This window comes from Camellia sinensis, chromosome 3 (assembly GCF_055761805.1).
Source record: "Camellia sinensis isolate YWXY chromosome 3, ASM5576180v1, whole genome shotgun sequence".
Classification (NCBI taxonomy): Eukaryota; Viridiplantae; Streptophyta; class Magnoliopsida; order Ericales; family Theaceae; genus Camellia; species Camellia sinensis.
The window spans coordinates 129,395,828-129,414,241 of record NC_138963.1 but is presented as its reverse complement, the minus strand read 5'-3'; the positions used below and the strand labels follow the sequence as shown (position 1 = coordinate 129,414,241).

Genomic DNA, 18,414 nt, shown 5'->3' with positions numbered 1-18,414 from the left:
TGCACTGCGGTGCCCATCCAAATAAGAGGCAACTTTCCGTTGCCCATGCGCCGCAATACCATTCAAACAAGGGGCAACTTTTCGTTACCATTCAGTGTGCTGCGATGCCATTCAGACAAGGGGCAATTTTCCATTACTTCCGATTTGAGGTTGTACATCTCAAGAGTAGGTTCCGTGCTCATAGAGCAGTGGTCGTTTGCAAAAATAGTTTTTCAGAATTTTTATTGAGGTTGACTAATTTTCTCGAAAATTATTCCATGTTTCCAAAAAATTAGACCTTTCTTTGGACCTAAAACAGGAAAATTTTCAGTGCTCATAACCTAACTCACATGATTTTGAATCAGAAAAGTTGAAACAAGTTTGTTGATCTAACTCTTATATTGGTCAAAATTGTTTTAGTAGAGAACCAATACAAAAAGATGGTCAAAATGATGAACTAGGGGCACAGTTGAGTCAGGTGTTCTGTCTTTTCCCCATTGTCAACATACTTGCCAAGAAGGGCACTCTATTTGCCAGAAAAGGTCACAACTGAGGTTAACAACAAAGGGCTGAAAGCGCACATACCCTCCAAGCAACGAGGTATCAAGCTAAGTGCGAAGCACGAACTCGAGTGGATCAAGTTACTCAATTCCCTCTTCTGGGGCCTTGACTAAATAACACCGGAGGAGATAGCCGTGAGCTAATAGTGTTGGGCATGAACCCACAACCTTTTGTTTATCCATCAAACCACCCCGGGGAGGGATAAAAAAAAAATGAGAGATTGAAGAATAGAGAGATGTGCGCTGAGAGAAAAAGTGAGGAAAATGGCTTTTTCAGAGAAAAAAGAGCCGAGGGCCGAGTGATGTGAGAATCACAAATGAGAAAGAGTGGGAAACAATACCTGGAGAAACTGGCCTCTCGCTTTTGTAACACATCTGAATGTCGTGTCTTTTGTTTGTCTCGATTCTTGTCTTGAGTCGTTTCAAGTGTTTGTGTTTTTAGGTTGCATACCTTTTCGTTTTTGTTGTTGAGTCCGTTTTCGCTGTGTTCAGTAGTAGGCTCAATACCCGATTGAGAATTCATTTCTCGATTTTCAAAATGAATCACTTTGTACTTAGAGTGCTGTGCCATTCTCCACATTTGTTCTTCCACATTTGGAGCATCTGAGTATGTTTCAACTTCTGCCAATCCCATCTTTGCATCCCGTTTGTTTGAATCGAACTGTTTGTTTTGTTCAGAATTAGATACATGCCGAATAAATCGAATGTTGTGTTATGGGCTGTGAGTTCAGAATGAGCAATATTCAGAATGGGCTGTGTATTCAGAATCAGCAGTGTCTTGCATGGGCCGTATGACCAAAATGAACAGAGTACTGTGTTGCGAGCGGTGTGTTCAAAGCGAACACTTTGTGTTGAACATGTTGGGAACTTGTGATTAGTTCCACTGCCAGTGCCTTCCGGTGCTGATTTTGCAAAGTCACACTTGTATTACTTCAATTTTGTTTATTGAGTTGTTGCTTATTTGCTTATCGAGTTGTTACTCATCAAATTGTTGCTCATTCGTCTATCGAGTTGTTTCTCACTCGATTACCAAGTTGTCGCAATTTTATTTATCGAGTTGTTGCTCTTTACTTATCGAGTTGTAAACTTGTCAAGGTTTTATGGTTGCTTATTGAGTTAAGTTGTTACGTTGGTCTACCTGACCTGATGATACATGCTTACTCAATTTCCAATTCAATTACATTGTTATGTAATATGATGTGGTGTGTTGTATGAAATATGCGATGCAACACTTTTTTAGGAAAAAGTTTGTTTCATTCCATCATCCTTTCAAGTACATAGTTTTGAAGAAAACAAAACCTGCCTGCGGTAGTACAATGTGCTCAAGCTACCAGCAAAAAGAAAAGCAAAAAAGAAGGGAAAAGCAACAAAAAAGTCTGAACAAGACAAGGAAAACGAAAGTCTAGATCAATGTCAAATGGTCTCAAGCATAAGAGTTTGTCCTCATCCTCTTCCTGGACGAAGGTCCAAGAGCATCGTCGCCGACTCCACCATCTGAGCTCGAGCGTGAATCATCTCCACTCTCATCCTCCGATGACTCTGCCTCTGCCTCTGTCTCGGACTCATCATCGTCCGAAATCGGTGCTCATGAGCTGCTCCCAACATGAGTGCGCCTCGCCTTGGTGCGGGGGTGTACTGCGGTTCGTCGCCCTGCTCTCCCTCCTCCTCAGGCAGATGCAGACGATCCTGCTGGAGCACCCCCTGCAGTCGACATCTGGAACGGGGCTTGAAAAGGACAAATGGCAAATGCATCAGTTGCAGATAAAACAGAATACAGTGTGTGAATACAGTGTATGAATGCCGTGAGTAGTATATTAGAACAGAATACAGTGTGTGAGTGCAGTGTATGGATGCTATGAACAATATATCAGAACAGAATACAGTGTATGAGTACAGTGTATGAGTGTTGTGAGCAGTATATTGGTACAGAGTAAAGTGACTGAGTGCAGTGTACGAATGCCGTGAGCAATGCTATGAGCAGTATGCGGGTTACAATGTATCAACGCCGTGAGGGCCGTGTATCAAGTGCCATGTTGACAGTGCGATGCATCAGATTATGTGTGAAACAGATTATGCACAGTTCGATGCTGTGGTTGAAAGAGCTTACCGGGATACTGTAGACAGCCAGCAGGTCGAGGCTCTGCTGTAGCATCCCCATCACGGAGGCAGTCAACTCCAAAGATTGGTGAGTGTACTCGGCAGAAGTCTGCAAGAGTGTTAGAAACATCAGTATTCTGCAGAACATCAAGAGAAATAAAATGAAATGACTGTATAAGATGCAAAATGCCGTAGTACATACCGGAGGCAAGCCGTAGAATCTGACTAGCTCGTGATCAGGTGGAGAGGGAGCGATGGGGATCTGGTAAGTCTCCCCATCCTACCCTCGGCAAGTCATCATAGTAGGCAGCTCGGGCCACCCAGCTCTCTGCCCTCTCCGGGGCCCACTCCTACCTCGGGCCCGAGGTGCCTGCGATGCTTTTGCTCTCGCAGCTGGCGCCGCTGGTCTCTCTCTCTCTCAACTCGGCTGGTACCGGCCAGAGGTCACATGATATAGGTCTGGACGAACTCCGCGTAGTCGCCCTCGTCTACATAGCGCTCATGGCTCCCGTCGATGGTGTAACTCATCATTTCTGCTAAGGAATACCTCTCAGTGTCCCTCGCATGGGTAGGAGGAGGTGCTGGAATCGGCTGCTCTGGCACGCCCAAGGTCTGCCGCAAGAAGGGCTCCCCAAAGTCCCGGGCACGACAAACCGGACCCTCGAATAAGACTCTGAATCTGGCAGTCTCCTGAGCGCCGGCATACCACTCCCGAACTGCAATGGGCAACGAGCCCCATGGCTGCCAAGTGATCTCTGCAAATAGTAGTAAATACAGTTTGTTATCTGATGTTTAGGGTACATGGCAAAGAAAAGCCAATAAACTGAAATGTTGGACATACCTCGGCTGCGGTGATAGTGTCAACGTAGCGGCGAAAGAACATAAAGGGCTCCCGTGGCCTCCACTCGCACCTCACGTCGAAGCGGTGAGAAAATGGGACTGTGGGGGGCATCTCCTCGTCCGGTACTGGGGAAAGCCTCGGAAAGTAGGCATACACGCACAACTACAAAATGAAATAGAGCAAACACCAGTAGGCTTATCAGATAAAGCAGTGTACAGATAAAAGCAAAAATCAGAAAATAGTGTACAGTGTATTGTGCAATGTGTGCAGTGTGTTGTGTAGTGTGTGCAATGTACAGTCAATGTACAACAGATTGCGTGTGCGCAGAATGTATAGAGTGCAGATAATTAAAACAGAACTAAAAAGACAGGAAAGGGAACATGTACCTCCCAAGCTCGCTAGTAGCCTCCGAGTAACTGCCTACTGAGGCGGGAACTTGAGCTCATGTACCCGTAAAGAGTGGCCAAGCCGGCACCACCCTAGTCATAGCAGCGGATCTGTGTCACATCCACCAGTGCGCTCAGCAAGTAGAGGGCCATGGTGTTCACCCGGTCAGCGAAAAGTGTCGTCCCTAGCAGAAACATGATAAAGCCACGAGCGTACTGCTCCTCCTCCTCCTGGGTAGTGGGCGCCTAGATCCGAAAATGATCCTCGAACCATGAGTATCGCACGAACCCTGCTCGAGCGAGAGGTGGCTGAGCACCGAGCAGGTACATTTGAGCGGCGTCCCACTCGTCCATGTCTGTATCGAAGGGGATCGGATCACCCCCACTCCGATGCCTGTGAGCATGGAGAAGTCGAAGGGAGTCATCGTCATCTCCCCGGTGGCAAAAAGGTGGAAGGATTTGGTGGTGTCCCACCACCTCTCCACTAGAGCAGCAAGAAGGGGCCTGCTCGTAGTGAGACCCGAGAGTCCCATGCAAAAAGTCCCAAATCCGGCCCTATCGACAATACGACGAACCGCATCAGGCAACTCCATGTACCAAGCTCTGGCGGCAACATTTCCATACCCCCGGAAGGGATGGGAATCCCCCTGTGGTCAAAACAAACATTGGCGAAGCAGTGTTACAAATACAACGTTGAAAGCACTCAGAATTGATGAAAATACAGCGTGTGTGCGCGTGTTCACATTCAGACAGATATCGGGTGTGGATGTGCTCGCAGTGAACTACAACATGTGATGTATTAGTGTGTTTGAGTGGTTCAGTGGAAAATACAGCGTATGTGCACATGTTCAGATTCAAACAGATATCGAGTGCGAGTGTGCTTGCAGTGAACTACAGCATGTGATGTATCAGTGTGTTTGAGTGGTTCAGTGTTCAGATTCAAACAGATATCAGGTGCGGGTGTGCTCGTAGTGAACTACAGCATGCGATGTATCGGTGTATCCAGGCCAAACAGTTAAAGAACAGAATTAACTATTGCAGTTAGGTATTCTACTTTGCAGAAAATGAAACAGGGAAGAGTGTACCTCAGAAGCACCATAGGACAGATGTGACTCTAGCTCGCGCAGCAGAAGCTCTAGTGGCACGCGTCGCTCATAGCTCCTGAAGTGACGAAGGCTGTCAGGAAGAAGCACATGTATCGACGGCCGATAGGTCGCCGGGTCGAACGGTCGGATGTAGAGAGAAAGGAGCTCGACCTGGGGATCCACGTCCATCTGCAGGGTAGCCCCGCCCTGTGGGAGATCGTCTGCCATCTCAAGAATAGTGTGAAAATGGCCAAAAATGTGAAAACCGAGCACGAATGTGAAAAGTCAACCCTAAGGTCAACCCCGGGAGGGTGGAAACTGGGAGAAAATGTCGAAGTGCGGAAAAGGGCATGAAGACCGGGCAAAACTTGGGAGAAACAAAACTTAGGTGATGAAAATCAAGAAAACTACACCGAAATCAAGTTTTGTTCGGTTCAAAATGTGCGAAATCGGAAGGATTTTGCGAAGCAAACAACGAAATGGGCCCGAAAACCAAGGAAAGAAGGGGATCGAGAGGAGGAAAATCACCTAGAGAGAAGGGGGGAAGTTTTCGAGTTTGGGCAAGTGAAGAATTAAGGGCTAGAAGCCCTATATTTAAAGACCCGTGGCCAAAGGACAAAGCAGCCCCGATACAGGCATTTTTGGCCGGTCGGCCAAATAGATGGCCGATGGCCTTGTTTTGTGGTTGATGCATGGCCAGTGGTCTTCCCCAGTGGCCGGTGAACCTCCTACACCCTTGTTTGGGTCATTAATGTGGTTTGGGACCTTCTTTGCTCAACACAGTGCAAGAGAGTGCATTTCCGAAGCTTGACTGGCCTTCGTGTTGACCTTGAGCCGTGCCTTTTGTGCGTGGTACTTGATACGTATGCGGTGTATCCTTTTGGTATCCTTTTGTCTCTTGCGAGATTCGGAAGTTTCTCCACATGTGTTACGTTACAACGTTTTGTCATGAATGCGCGTGGATTATACGTCATTTCACTCGCATTGTTATGCACACTTTTTGTGCGTTGTCTCATACGCCATGCTTGCATTGTTATGCATCTTGTTTAGGTAGCATTGTCATGCGTACCTCACATGCATTGTCATGCACTCCTACTCGCGTTATTATGCACATATGTTATGCGTTGTCATGCACGCCACACTTGCATTGTCATGCATTTCTCTATCTTGCATTGTTATGCGTGTTTCATTTGCATTATCATGTATCTATCTACTGCATCATCTAGTATGCCTATTGCATTGTACATGGCATACATCACATGCATTCATTGCATACAGAATATAGGTTGCATTGTCTTGCATCCTTCCACCCACATCATTTCATTTTTAGGTTGCATTGTCTTGCACCCTTCCACCCACATTGTTTCGCATTCTTAGGTTGCATTGTCTTGCATCCTTCCACCCACATCATTTCATTCTTAGGTTGCATTGTCTTGCACCCTTCCACCCGCGTTGTTTCGCATTCTTAGGTTGCATTGTCTTGCATCCTTCCACCCACATTATTTCATTGTTAGGTTGCATTGTCTTGCACCCTTCCACCTGCGTTGTTTCGCATTCTTAGGTTGCATTGTCTTGTATCCTTCCACCCACATTATTTCATTCTTAGGTTGCATTGTCTTGCACCTTCCCACCCGCATTGTTTCGCATTCTTAGGTTGCATTGTCTTGTACCCTTCCATTCAAGTTCCTATACACATTGCATGCCTTGTCGCGTTACGCTTTTCTTATATGTGTTCAAGTTCTTATACACATTGCATGCGTTGTCACGTCGTGCTTTACTTATATGTGTTCAAGTTTCTATACACATTGCATGCGTTGTTGCGTTATGCTTTACTTATATGTGTTCAAGTTCCTATACACATTGCATGCGTTGTCGTGTTATGCTTTACTTATATGTGTTCAAGTTCCTATACACATTGCATACGTTTTCGCGTGTGTTTTACTTACATGTGTTTATACACCCTTTTGTATCTACTACATTATCACCTTATCGCACTGTTTTGCGCATCTCATTGCATTTTGCATACATTTTATTCGCGCTATTTTGTGCATCGCACTATCTTGTGCATTTCAATCGCGCTATTTTGCGCATCGCGCTATCTTGCGCACTGCATACCTGCACTTGTTAGTGCATTACATTTCACATTGCATTTTGCATGCATTTCAATCGTGCTATCTTGCGCATCGCACTGTTTTGTAAATCCCCTTGCATTTTGCATGCATTCAATCGCGCTATTTTGCGCATCGCACTGTTTTGTGCATCCCCTTGCATTTTGCATGCATTCAATCGCGCTATTTTGTGCATCGCACTGTTTTGTGCATCCCTTTGCATTTTGCATGCATTCAATCACGCTATTTTGCACATCGCATTGTTTTGTGCATCCCTTTGCATTTTACATGCATTCAATCGCGCTATTTTGCGCATCACACTGTTTTGTGCATCCCTTTGCATTTTGCATGCATTCAATCGCTCTATTTTGCGCATCGCATTGTTTTGTGCATCCCCTTTGCATTTCGCATGCATTCAATCGCACTATCTTGTGCATTTCAATGTTGCTATTTTGTGCATCGCGCTATCTTGCGCACTGCATACATGCACTTGTTAGTGCATTACATCCCATTGCATTTTGCATGCATTTCAATCGCGCTATCTTGCGCACTCTACCAGCACTTGTTAGTGCATTGCATTGTTATGCACAACTTCACTTGCGTTGTCACGCACCTTTCAATTGCATTGTTATGCATACTTCTAACGATGTTGTATCTGTTAAGTTTTCTTTCTCTTTCAGGCACAATATTGTATGTACCGTTCATTTGAAGCTGGCACGACCAGACGAACCGCACAGGTATTGTATTCTCCACGTCAAACGTAGCGAGAATTACATAATTCTTTTACATCCTTTTTGCATTGTAATGTAGTTTGGTTTTTAGCTTGCTTAAAACTGTTGCATATTAGGCTTCGTTACAGCTTTCTTTGCATGATCATAAGTTATGCTCGGCTTTGTGCATTGTTCTTGCATGTTGCCCCTGCCTTCGGGCGCATATCTTCGTCTCTAGCTTGTATGCTTTGTCTGAGTCTTCGGCCTTGTCAAAAATGGGTCGTCTCTGGGCTTTGACATTCGCTCCCGTCATTGTTATGACTTTCGAGTTCTGTCAAAGAGGGGCAACTATAGACACCCCATTTTTGACTGTCCTCAAGACTTGGACGTCACCGTTTGAACACTCGGTGATCATCCATGCTTGCATTCGTTTTGAGTTCCCGGAGGTCTCAGCCATGCGCCTTGCCTCAGGATCTCTTAATTTGCCTGTTTTGTGCTTGGTTGTGGACCAAACACTTGTGTTTTGTACTTCTGAGTGTGGGAAGTGGCCTGTTAGCCATCACTGAAACCCACCAGCTGTGGCATGATGCCACCGGCCATGTTTTGCCCTTATCGGACAAATGTTTGGCCGACTAGCCCCCTTTTGTGGCCGACCGGCCTTTGTCTTGGTCGATCGACTCCTTTTCTGGCCGGCACCTTTTCTTTGCCTTTTTCATGCATTGTGTTGTGCCAGCTGGTGAGCACAAACTCTGCCCTCTATACACGTGTATAGAGGGATTTCATCCTTAGTTAGCTTCCTTTGGAAGCTTTGTAAATTGATTTTTCTATAAAGGGAGGGCCTCCCCTCGCTTTCCAGAGGTTGAACAAGTCTGATATACAACATATATATCACTCTCTCTCTATATCTCCATCTCTCTCTAGATTGTGTGTGTAATAGTGCTCAAAAAACTTTGAAAATTCCCTTTCTAACATGGGTTAGAGTGGGAAGCTCCCGCATCTCTCTAGAAACCTGTGTTTCTAGGGTTTCAATTCCTCATTGATTATGATGTTAGGAGTTAATGCGTTGCCTAATTCTGAGAGTCCTTTGTGTTTACGGGAAAGGGTTACAGATGAGATACTTCCTAAGGTGGGAAAAGTGAATGATAAGTTAGGGTTTGTGAGCAATAGATTTGGAATTTTGAGTGAAGCTAACATGGATCTGACTACGGATAACATCGACGAGGTTGTTTTGAATCTAGGGCACCCTAATGACACTGATGTTGTGGGGAAAGCCTTGAATTAGGTAGAACGAAGGGCTCTAATGGTATAACCCTCAGATCTTCAGAGAGTAGCAGATCGTTTGGCGAGAATGAAAGACCTATCTTCATCGATAATGACATCGCCATCTATCGATGGTTCTATATCCTCAGCGCGATGGTCTGAGCGTACGGATTTTGAAACTCCTATGTTTTAAAACCTCCCTGATAGTATCCTAGTTGCTCGAAACAGGTTTGATGGTAAGGGCCATGGCGATAACCCGTTAGATCTACCTATAGAAACAGAGAAGGAAGCGAATCCTGTCTCTGTAGAGGTTGCTCAAGGTACTGAAGAGACCCCTTTGCAGACGTCTGACTTCGGTGATGTTGGTCGCGAGGATATAGCTTCTCGAAGGGGAGGGCTTTCAAATTTCAGAGGTGGTAGAGAAGGTAGAGGGTCAGGGGGAGGTAGAGGTCAAGGCAATACGAAATCCTGGGCTGATGTGGCTGCGTCCTCATCTCGATCTACCATTCCTTTGAGGTATGTTCCCCCTAATCGTAGTGATGGCTATGTTAGCGTGAGTCTTCCCCCAAGGCCCAACCCCTTAGAGAAGTGGGACTCATGTTTGGTAGGGTATTTTCTGGATAACGGGGTTATCTTATAACTACCTGAAAAATAGTGCTTTTGCTTTATGGAAAAACAAGGGTTTGAAGGAAGTCCTAGCAAATGGAGAAGGCTTTAGCTTCTTCATTTTTGAGAGCCCTGATTGTTACAGTTTCGTCCTTGAAGGAGGGCCCTGGTATATTGGTGGTTCAAACCTATTTCTGAAAAAATGGACTCGGATGATGAAGCTGTCAAACGAAAAGGCAACTACGATTCCTGTATGGGCTAAGTTTTTCAATGTGCCTTTCAAGTATTGGGATAGTGATGGCCGGAGCCGGATTGCAAGTGCTATAGGTACTCCGTTATTTATGGACCAACTCACAGAACAGGGTAGTAGAGTGTCCTTTGCCCGGGTCTGTGTGGAGGTTGAAGCAACATCCAACCTCCCATTGGTGTTCAGTGCCAATTGTGAGGATGAAGATGTTGTAGTTGGGGTTGGATATCAAGGTTTACCCCCAAAGTGTGACCATCGTGTAATCTTTGGGCATGACACTACCAAATGCGTTAAGACTCAAGTGGCTGCCTTGATCAACCTCTAGAAACAAACAGAAGACAACCCATATCCTGGATGGGAAACTGTCAAGGCCAAGGGCAAGAGGAAGGTGGATGTCCTAGAAACTCCTACAGTGACAGAAAATTTTGCAACTTCGAAGGAGGCTGGTTTGCAGGAGCCTGATGTGGGGCAGAGTCAACAACAAGAGCCTCTTTAGGAGGAGCCTGATGAAAACTTGGCTAATCAAGTCCTAATAGCAGTGTCTAGTCCAACTGGAGAGGGGGGGGGGGAGATAGAGGTCCCCAAAATGGATGGTTTAGAGGCTTTGCTGAAGGGATTGTTGGAAATTACCAGTTTGGTTCTTCCCAATGATGCAGAATTGCTGGCTAAAGTGGAGAAACTAGTGGAAACCACTCGTAGTAGTTCAGCTACCAAGCAGGCTAAACTTGGTACTAAGGCAAAAGGTAACTCCTCTGGCAAAGGTAACAAAAGCCAGAGGAAGAAACGCAGGTAAATCCCAGTTTAGCTAGCTTGTGGGTTTCAAAATTTTTGTTCTTTCTAATGTCTTTAAAAATGGCATCTTGGAATGCCAGAGGTTTTTATAATCCTCAGAGACATAAAGAAGTTCGGAAATTTTTGCTGACTGAAGACATTAAAATTTTGGGCATTTTGGAAACGAAAATAAAAGCTTTAAATGAACAGCAGATTTTTTCCGGTATAAACAATTGGCCCTTTTTGACAAACTCACAACCTTCTAAATCTGGGCGGATCTGTGTCTGCTGGGACCTAGCTTTTTGCAAGGTTACTTTATTATCTGCCTCTGATCAATATATTTTTTGTGAAGTTCATGACCTTTCTTCTGATAATATGTTCAAAGTCTGTTTTGTTTATGCTGATAATAAACCTGATATTCGAAAAGGCCTTTTTTAGTACATGGCTGCTATATCCCATTTGCAGTCCAAAACTCCTATTGTGATACTTGGGGACTTTAATGCTATCAGATACCCTTATGAGAAATTTGGGGGTTCTGTAAGCTGGTCTAAGGACAAAGAGGAGTTCAATTCATACATTTTGAAATCTGAACTGGTTGATCTCTCCTATGGGGGTTGCCAATTTACTTGGGCTAACAAGAGAACTAGTGGGGATTACATTGGAACCAAAATAGATAGAGTGTTGGTTAATGAAGCTTGGCTGGACACCTTTCCTGCCTCTTTTGCTACTTTTTTACCCTCTGGTATATCTGATCACTCTCCTGCTGTGGTTAATGTCTCTGACAAGGTGACTTCTTTTAAAAAACCTTTTAAATATTTTGACTTTTGGGTTGACCATAAGGACTTTAGCTCTGTGGTTTCTATAGTGTGGAATCAGTATATTCATGGTCTTCCTATGTTCAGGGTGTGTCAAAAATTGAAATATTTGAAGCCTGAATTAAAGGCTCTGAACAAGAAAGACTTTAGTGATATTACTACTAGAGTCCAAACTTCAAAATCTGAGCTCTTCTCTGCTCAGTGTAAGTTGGACAAGGATCTTAGTAATAGTGATCTGCAAAAACTTGAGCGCAATATCTATAAGCAACATGTTGACCTCCTGGCTGTTGAAGAGAGTTTGGCTCACCAGAAATCTAGAGTCCAGTGCCTTAGTTAGGGGGATAGAAATAGTAGTTTCTTCTTCAAAACTATTAAGCGTAATATCAATAGGGGCATGTGGACGTGCCCTCGGGCTTTATGCCACCACAGTTCGGACTCCCTCTTGTGTCATGGTTCTTAGTCTGAACCAAAGAGTCCAAATCCGGCAAATCGTTTTGAGAAAACAGATTTTTAGAAAAGAAGTGCCAAACATGGACTGCTTTGCCAGATACAGAGTCGCCACCTAAATATTTTTTAATGGGAGAATTTTGGAAACCCTAACTCGTTTGCCTAAGGCTACGTGTCCGTCATTACCAAAGTTGCCTCGGCTCGGGAACTTGGGTACGATTGGGGAAGGTCAATTATGAGCATCCCTTCTCGCCCGATCCGAAGATCGGCCTCTACAAACCATTATATCCAATTTTGAAAACATTATGTGTTCTTATACCGGTTATTAACCTAGAATTACTATGTGATGCATACGGCAAGACAAGTATAGACTAAATTGCCAAAGTCGGAACGAAGCATTGCATTTTCGTTTGTTTGGAAAATGGTTTGAATTTTGCTACTTGCGAGTAGGCTAAAATACAGACTTCGATGAATTATCCCAACTCAAACAATCCAACCTTCACCCACAGGCATTCAGGCAGTTCATATCACATAAGCATCTATCCACATGGTAAGTATGCTATCATGTTAACATTCACACTCATGCGAGATGCTAAAGCATAAAAGCTTACCGAGTACTCCAAGCCAAAACAAGGAACTAGTTAGTAATCATGCATGACCCTAGTTAATGCTTAAGATGGCTAATGCAACACATGCAAAATGCAATTAGAAATAGGCTTGGCTATTCTAAGAATGACATGTGAGATGTTACAACTGACACGTATTCAACTTGGAATTGAAATACAATGCAGTCAGTATGATGCGCCGAGCCCGGTGCATGGAAGATAAATGTATGGATGCACGTATGCATAGCATAAGGTATGCTAATTTAAATATGCCCTAATACTAACCATCAAAGCAGGTAAGTAAAAGGGAGAAAGAAGTGGGGGTTGGAAGACATGCACACACGCACCCACACTTATTACAAATTTGCCCTCGCTCGAAAGCACCGAAAGAATATTACAATTTAACTAACTATCAAGCTAATTAAGTATTATAGACAATTAACTAGTTAAGCAAATTAAGCATTAAAAGCAGCCTCCGGAAGAGGGCCCAATGCGTGCGCGCTCGGTTCCGCTCGGAAGTCCACTGCCATGCACAAGTTGCCTCTGTTTCGCCTGCACTGCTCCTCTGAAAATTAGACAAATCCCAAGGTATGCCCCATGGACACTGTGGATCACCACCGACGAAGTGGAAACCCCACCGACCATGTCTGGATGGTCATCGACCATTTGTTGAGCTCTCGGCCATCAATAATTGGTCGGTCGGTAGTATAGATGGCCGGCCGGCCGAAGCTTCCTGCAGCAACCTGTTTTGACAGCAGCAGAGGGCAAAACATGGCGTGGCAATGTATTTCAAGCAATGTTTGCACCAACCACACTCCTTATCATGTTTATGACTCAAAAGGAGGGCGGTGCTTGACCCTCGGACCACCAATCTCATATTTCAATGCGTGATGGCCAAAGAGGCCAAGTTGTGCATTTTGATTTCAAATGAAATGCAAACAAACACATAAGGCCCAACCTCTATCACTTGATCAAGAGACAAGGCATGCATGCTCAATGCAATGCAACCTAGCCATGTGAGCTAGTATGCAACATGAGCATGTAAATGAAGATGCAAGGATGCAACTAACAAGCATGCAAAGTTTAATGTCAATATGCACACATGCAAGGCATATATCATGTTGGACAACTTAGCAAGAAATGCATGCCAAATGCAACATCATTCAAGCATGTAACAAAATGTCCTGAACCAAGTATCTAAACATACAATCATGCATGCAAACATGGTTCATCACTTAGGCATAAAGAAGCAACTTCTAAGCACACTTAAAAGAGTCTAAACATGGGCATATGGCAAGCAATATAAGCTCTGAAAATCATGAAAAAGAGGTGTCAAACCAACTAATCAAAACAAGCAAAGCATGCATAAAAGCTTGGGATTAGCCCAATGACTTAAACCATGATCATGTGACACATGAAACAAATGATCAAAGTGAATCAAAACAGTCTCAAATCATGCAAAAGTAGGCCCAAAAAACCACTTAGATGGCATCTAAATGATCTAATCCTTGAGGCATACATAATAGCACAAACATGGGGCATGAAACACCAAACTTCCAACACATTAAAAGGATATCAAATGCAAGCATACAAGCACACCACAAGGACAGAAATGGCATGGAAAGTGGTTCCAAACCACTGAAATGATGCAAGGATGGCATGCTCATGCTAAAACAAGCATAAAAGCTTCACAAAGCTAAGCCAAAAACATGCTAAAAACAAGGCTCAAAGCACAAGGCATGTTAAGGCAATTCATGGCATTACAAGACATGTATGCTAAGCAAGCATGGTGTGTCTAAACCAAGTAAAAATAGAGGTAAAGCATGGAAAAATACTACCAAATACCTACTGAAACATGGCCAACATGAGTTCAAAAATGGTGCTCACACATGAGGCTTAAATGGCACATTTTGAAGACAACAAGGAGAGGGGGTGGCCCTCTCCTTCCTAGGACATCAAGGCACCATCCTCACCACTAAAATCGCTCAAGATTTCAGTGGTGAGAAGGCCCAAACAAGGTGGTCCCGGAGCTCAACCAAAATGGCCCAAAATGGGGCCAAACAAGCCCTAAGAGGGGTCAAACAACCCCAAAGCTCAAAGCAACCTAAACAACTATTTTAAGTAGGTAAAAATAGAAATTTTATATGTTATATGCAAAGCCTAAAAATAGTTTCAAGATAGTCAAAAATGCGATGCAAAAATGGGGAATAAAGGGCCAGAACACTCACCCTTGAAGATCACTCCCAAGATCACAAGACCAGACCTCTTCTTGGATCAAAACCAGCTGAAAAAGTCCAAGATCAACCCTCCAATGCCTCAGCAACTAAGGAAAGGTGTAAGACTAGGTGTTTGTTTCCAATAGCAAGACTAAACACACACACAAGGCAAAAAGAGAGAGAGATATAGAGATGGAATAGATACAAACTCTAACCCTAATATCAGAGCCCTCTGGAAAAATGTTGTAACCCTAATGGAGGGAGAAGAGCCTCCTTCATATAGACAATCCATCTTGTAAAGCTTTCCAAACAAGCTAGTCAAGAGGGAGATCCCTCCATACACGTGTATGGAGGGGAGCAAAGTGTATGCCAGCTAGCACAACTGGCATAAAAATATCTGCAAAAGCAGATGAACAGTGGTCGGCCAGCCAAAAATGCAATTTGACCAAAATAGATGGCCAGTCGACCATCTAGAGTGCCGGTCGGCCAAACATTTGGCCGATGGCAACAAAACACAGTCGGTGGCCTCAAGCCATGGCCGGTGGGGTGTGGGGATGGCCAACAACCCATTTCCTGCCCTCCAAAGCAAAAACGCAAGTGTTTGGTGCAAACCCAAACACAAAACAGTCGAGTCGAGAGATCCTGAGGCAAGGTGCGTAGCCGAGACCTCCGGGAACTCAAGACGAACACAAACAGGGATGATCATCGAGTGTTTAAACGGTGACGTCCAAGTCTTGAGGACGGTCAAAAATGGGGTGTCTACAGTTGCCCCTCTTTGACAGAACTCTAAAGTCATAAGAATGACGGGAGTGAGTGTCAAAGCCCAGAGACGACCCATTTTTGACAAGGCCAAAGACTTAGACAAAGCATGCAAGACAATAAAGATATGCGCCCGAAGGCCGGGGCAAAATGCAACTGATAATGCAAGAAGCCGAGCATAACTTATGATCATGCATAGAAAAGCTGTAATGAAGCATAACATGCAATGGTTTTAAGCTAGCATACATCAATCCAACTACACTACAATGCAGAAAGGATGTAAGAGAATTGTGCAATTCTCGATACGTCTCACTCAGAGGATACAATACCTGTGCGGCTCGTCTGGTTGCACCAGCTTCAAATGAACCGTACATACAATATCGTGCCTGAAAGAGAATGAAAACTCAACAGGTACAATATTGTTAGCAACATGCGTGACAATGCAATATGAATACGAAATGATATGCAGTATATACAAAACTACGTATAAACAATGCAAATGAAAATGCAATACAACTGAATCATAATCGAATCACGAGCGGTACAAAACCACACAAATGTCAAAGAGATAATGGAGATGCAAAGTCCGTCAACCACAGAAAAGGTGCCGCAACCCTCAAACCAACATACCAGCGTGGAATAGGCGCGTACACATGCAGAACTATGAGTGATGTAGACAGACACAAGAACAAGTAATTGGGTGGAATGACATAAGTGGGGAAATGACCCGCTGAGGAAAGACCAATGATCCTAATGCTGGATGCAAAAATTATACTACAATGTAATATATACAATGGATACGGCATGCAGCCGAACCAAATCTTGCCTAGGAAAGGCATGGACACATACAAGCCAACGTTTAACACAGAAACGTTGCCGCAACCCTCAAACCAATATACCAGCGTGGAATAGGCGCGTACATGAAAGTCTCAGATCTGTGTTTCAACGCGAAAAGTACGGGCACATACCAGACCAAGCTCAACATGGAAAGGCGCAAGTCATATATGGAGGGGGTGATACAGTGAATACATGCAGACTACAATGCAATATTTACAATATGCAATGGAATGTATGTATGTTAAATGCAATCTGCTGGGGAGAAATGCAATGGATGCAAATGTAGTATTCACAGCGGATAAGGCACGAGGCCAAACCGTATTTCGCCTAGGAAAGGCATGGACACATACAAGCCAACGTTTAACACTGAAACGGTGCCGCAACCCTCAAACCAACGTACCAGCGTAGAATAGGCGCGTACACGAAAGTCTTAGATCTATGTTTCAACGCAAAAAGTACGGGCACATACCAGACCAAGCTCAACATGGAAAGGCGCAAGCCATAGGTGGGGGTGATGCAGTGAATGCATGCAGACTACAATGCAATATTTACAATATGCAATGGATGGAATATATACAGTGGATGCATGACATATGCAGTCCATACAATGGATTGCATCACATATGCATTGTATACAATGATGCATGACACATGCACTTATTTACAATGATGCATGAGATATGCAACATATACAATAATGCATGACATATGCAATATATACAATAATGCATGTTTTTGTTTTGTTGTATTTTTTTGAAAATTTTTGAAATGCATGACAAATGCATGAAAGGGAAAATGCATGACGATGCATTTTTTTGGAATGAAAATGACGCATGTGTTTTTTTTGAAATGCAAATGCATGATGATGCATGTGAACTTGAATGCGCGACAACAAGCGGCTTTTGATGCATGATAATGAAAACGAGGTACGCTTGACGACCCGACCCAAAGAATATGCATACTAATGCAAGTATGATGACGTGCATGACAATGCGAGATATGTGCATGACGATGTGAATGAAACGACATATGTCCCAACGCGCGTTCATATCAAAGCGTTGTAAAGCAACACATGTAGGGCAACTTTCGAATCTTGTAAAAGACAGATGAATACAAAAGGATAAATCGCACCCGTACTCGAGTGCCACGCACAGAAGACACGGTCCGAGGTCAAAACGGAGACCGGTTGAGCTTCGAAAATGCGCTTTCTTGCACTGTCTTGAGCAATGAAGGCCCCAAACCACACATCTGACCCAAGCAAGGGTGTGGGAAGCTCACCGGCCATTGTAGGAGGTCACCGGCTATCCATTGGCCACCAAAAAGGTTCACCGGCCAAAAATTTGGCCGACCGGCCAACAGTGTGGCCGACCGGCCAAACATGCCTGAATCGGGGCAGTTTGGTCTTTTGGCCTCGGGTCTTTTAAAATAAGGCCTCAAACCCTATTTTGTCACTTCCCATTTGTGCAAAAATCCTTCCCCTCTCTCTCTAGAGCATTTTTCTCCCTTCTATTCACCGTTTTTTCTCGATTTTAGGGCCCGTTTTGTCATTCGATTCGCGTATACCATCGCGTTTCGAACGTTTTGAACAGAACAAAACTTTGTTTCAGTGTCTCTTTTTTTATTTTCACCACTCGGGGCTTGTTTCCCTCCAGTTTTTCTTGATTTCTGTGCCTTTTCCACCCTTCGGCTTTTCTGGCCATTTTCTGCTCTCTCGGGGTTGACTTTCCGTTGACTTTTCGTGTTCTCACCTGATTTTCACAGTCCCGGTCATTTTCACACTCTTTCTGAGATGACAGATGATATTCCAAGCAGTGGGGCTCCCCCAGAGCATGAGATGGATCCAGAGGTCGAGCTCCTCCCCTTAAGCGTCCGCCCGTTCGATCCGGCGACCTACCGACCGGCGATTCATGTGCTTCCTCCTGACGGACTTCGCCAGTTCAGGAGTTTTGGCAGGACGGTGCCTTCAAAGCTTCTCCTGCGCGGGCCGGAGTTGCATCTATCATACGGCGCTTCCGAGGTATATTCTTCCCTGTTTCATTTTCCGCAATGTAGAACAATTAACTGCCATAGTTGATCCTGTTCTTT

The 18,414-nt window shown here is 44.3% G+C and overlaps 1 protein-coding gene across 1 annotated transcript; it reads left to right on the top strand.

Moving 5' to 3' along the window:
• Window positions 1-11,091: 11,091 nt before the first annotated feature.
• LOC114276918 (uncharacterized) lies at window positions 11,092-11,802 on the top strand. The gene has a single exon (XM_028218756.2). The coding sequence runs from the start codon at window positions 11,092-11,094 to the stop codon at window positions 11,800-11,802; it is 711 nt and encodes a 236-aa protein (XP_028074557.2).
• Window positions 11,803-18,414: the final 6,612 nt, after the last annotated feature.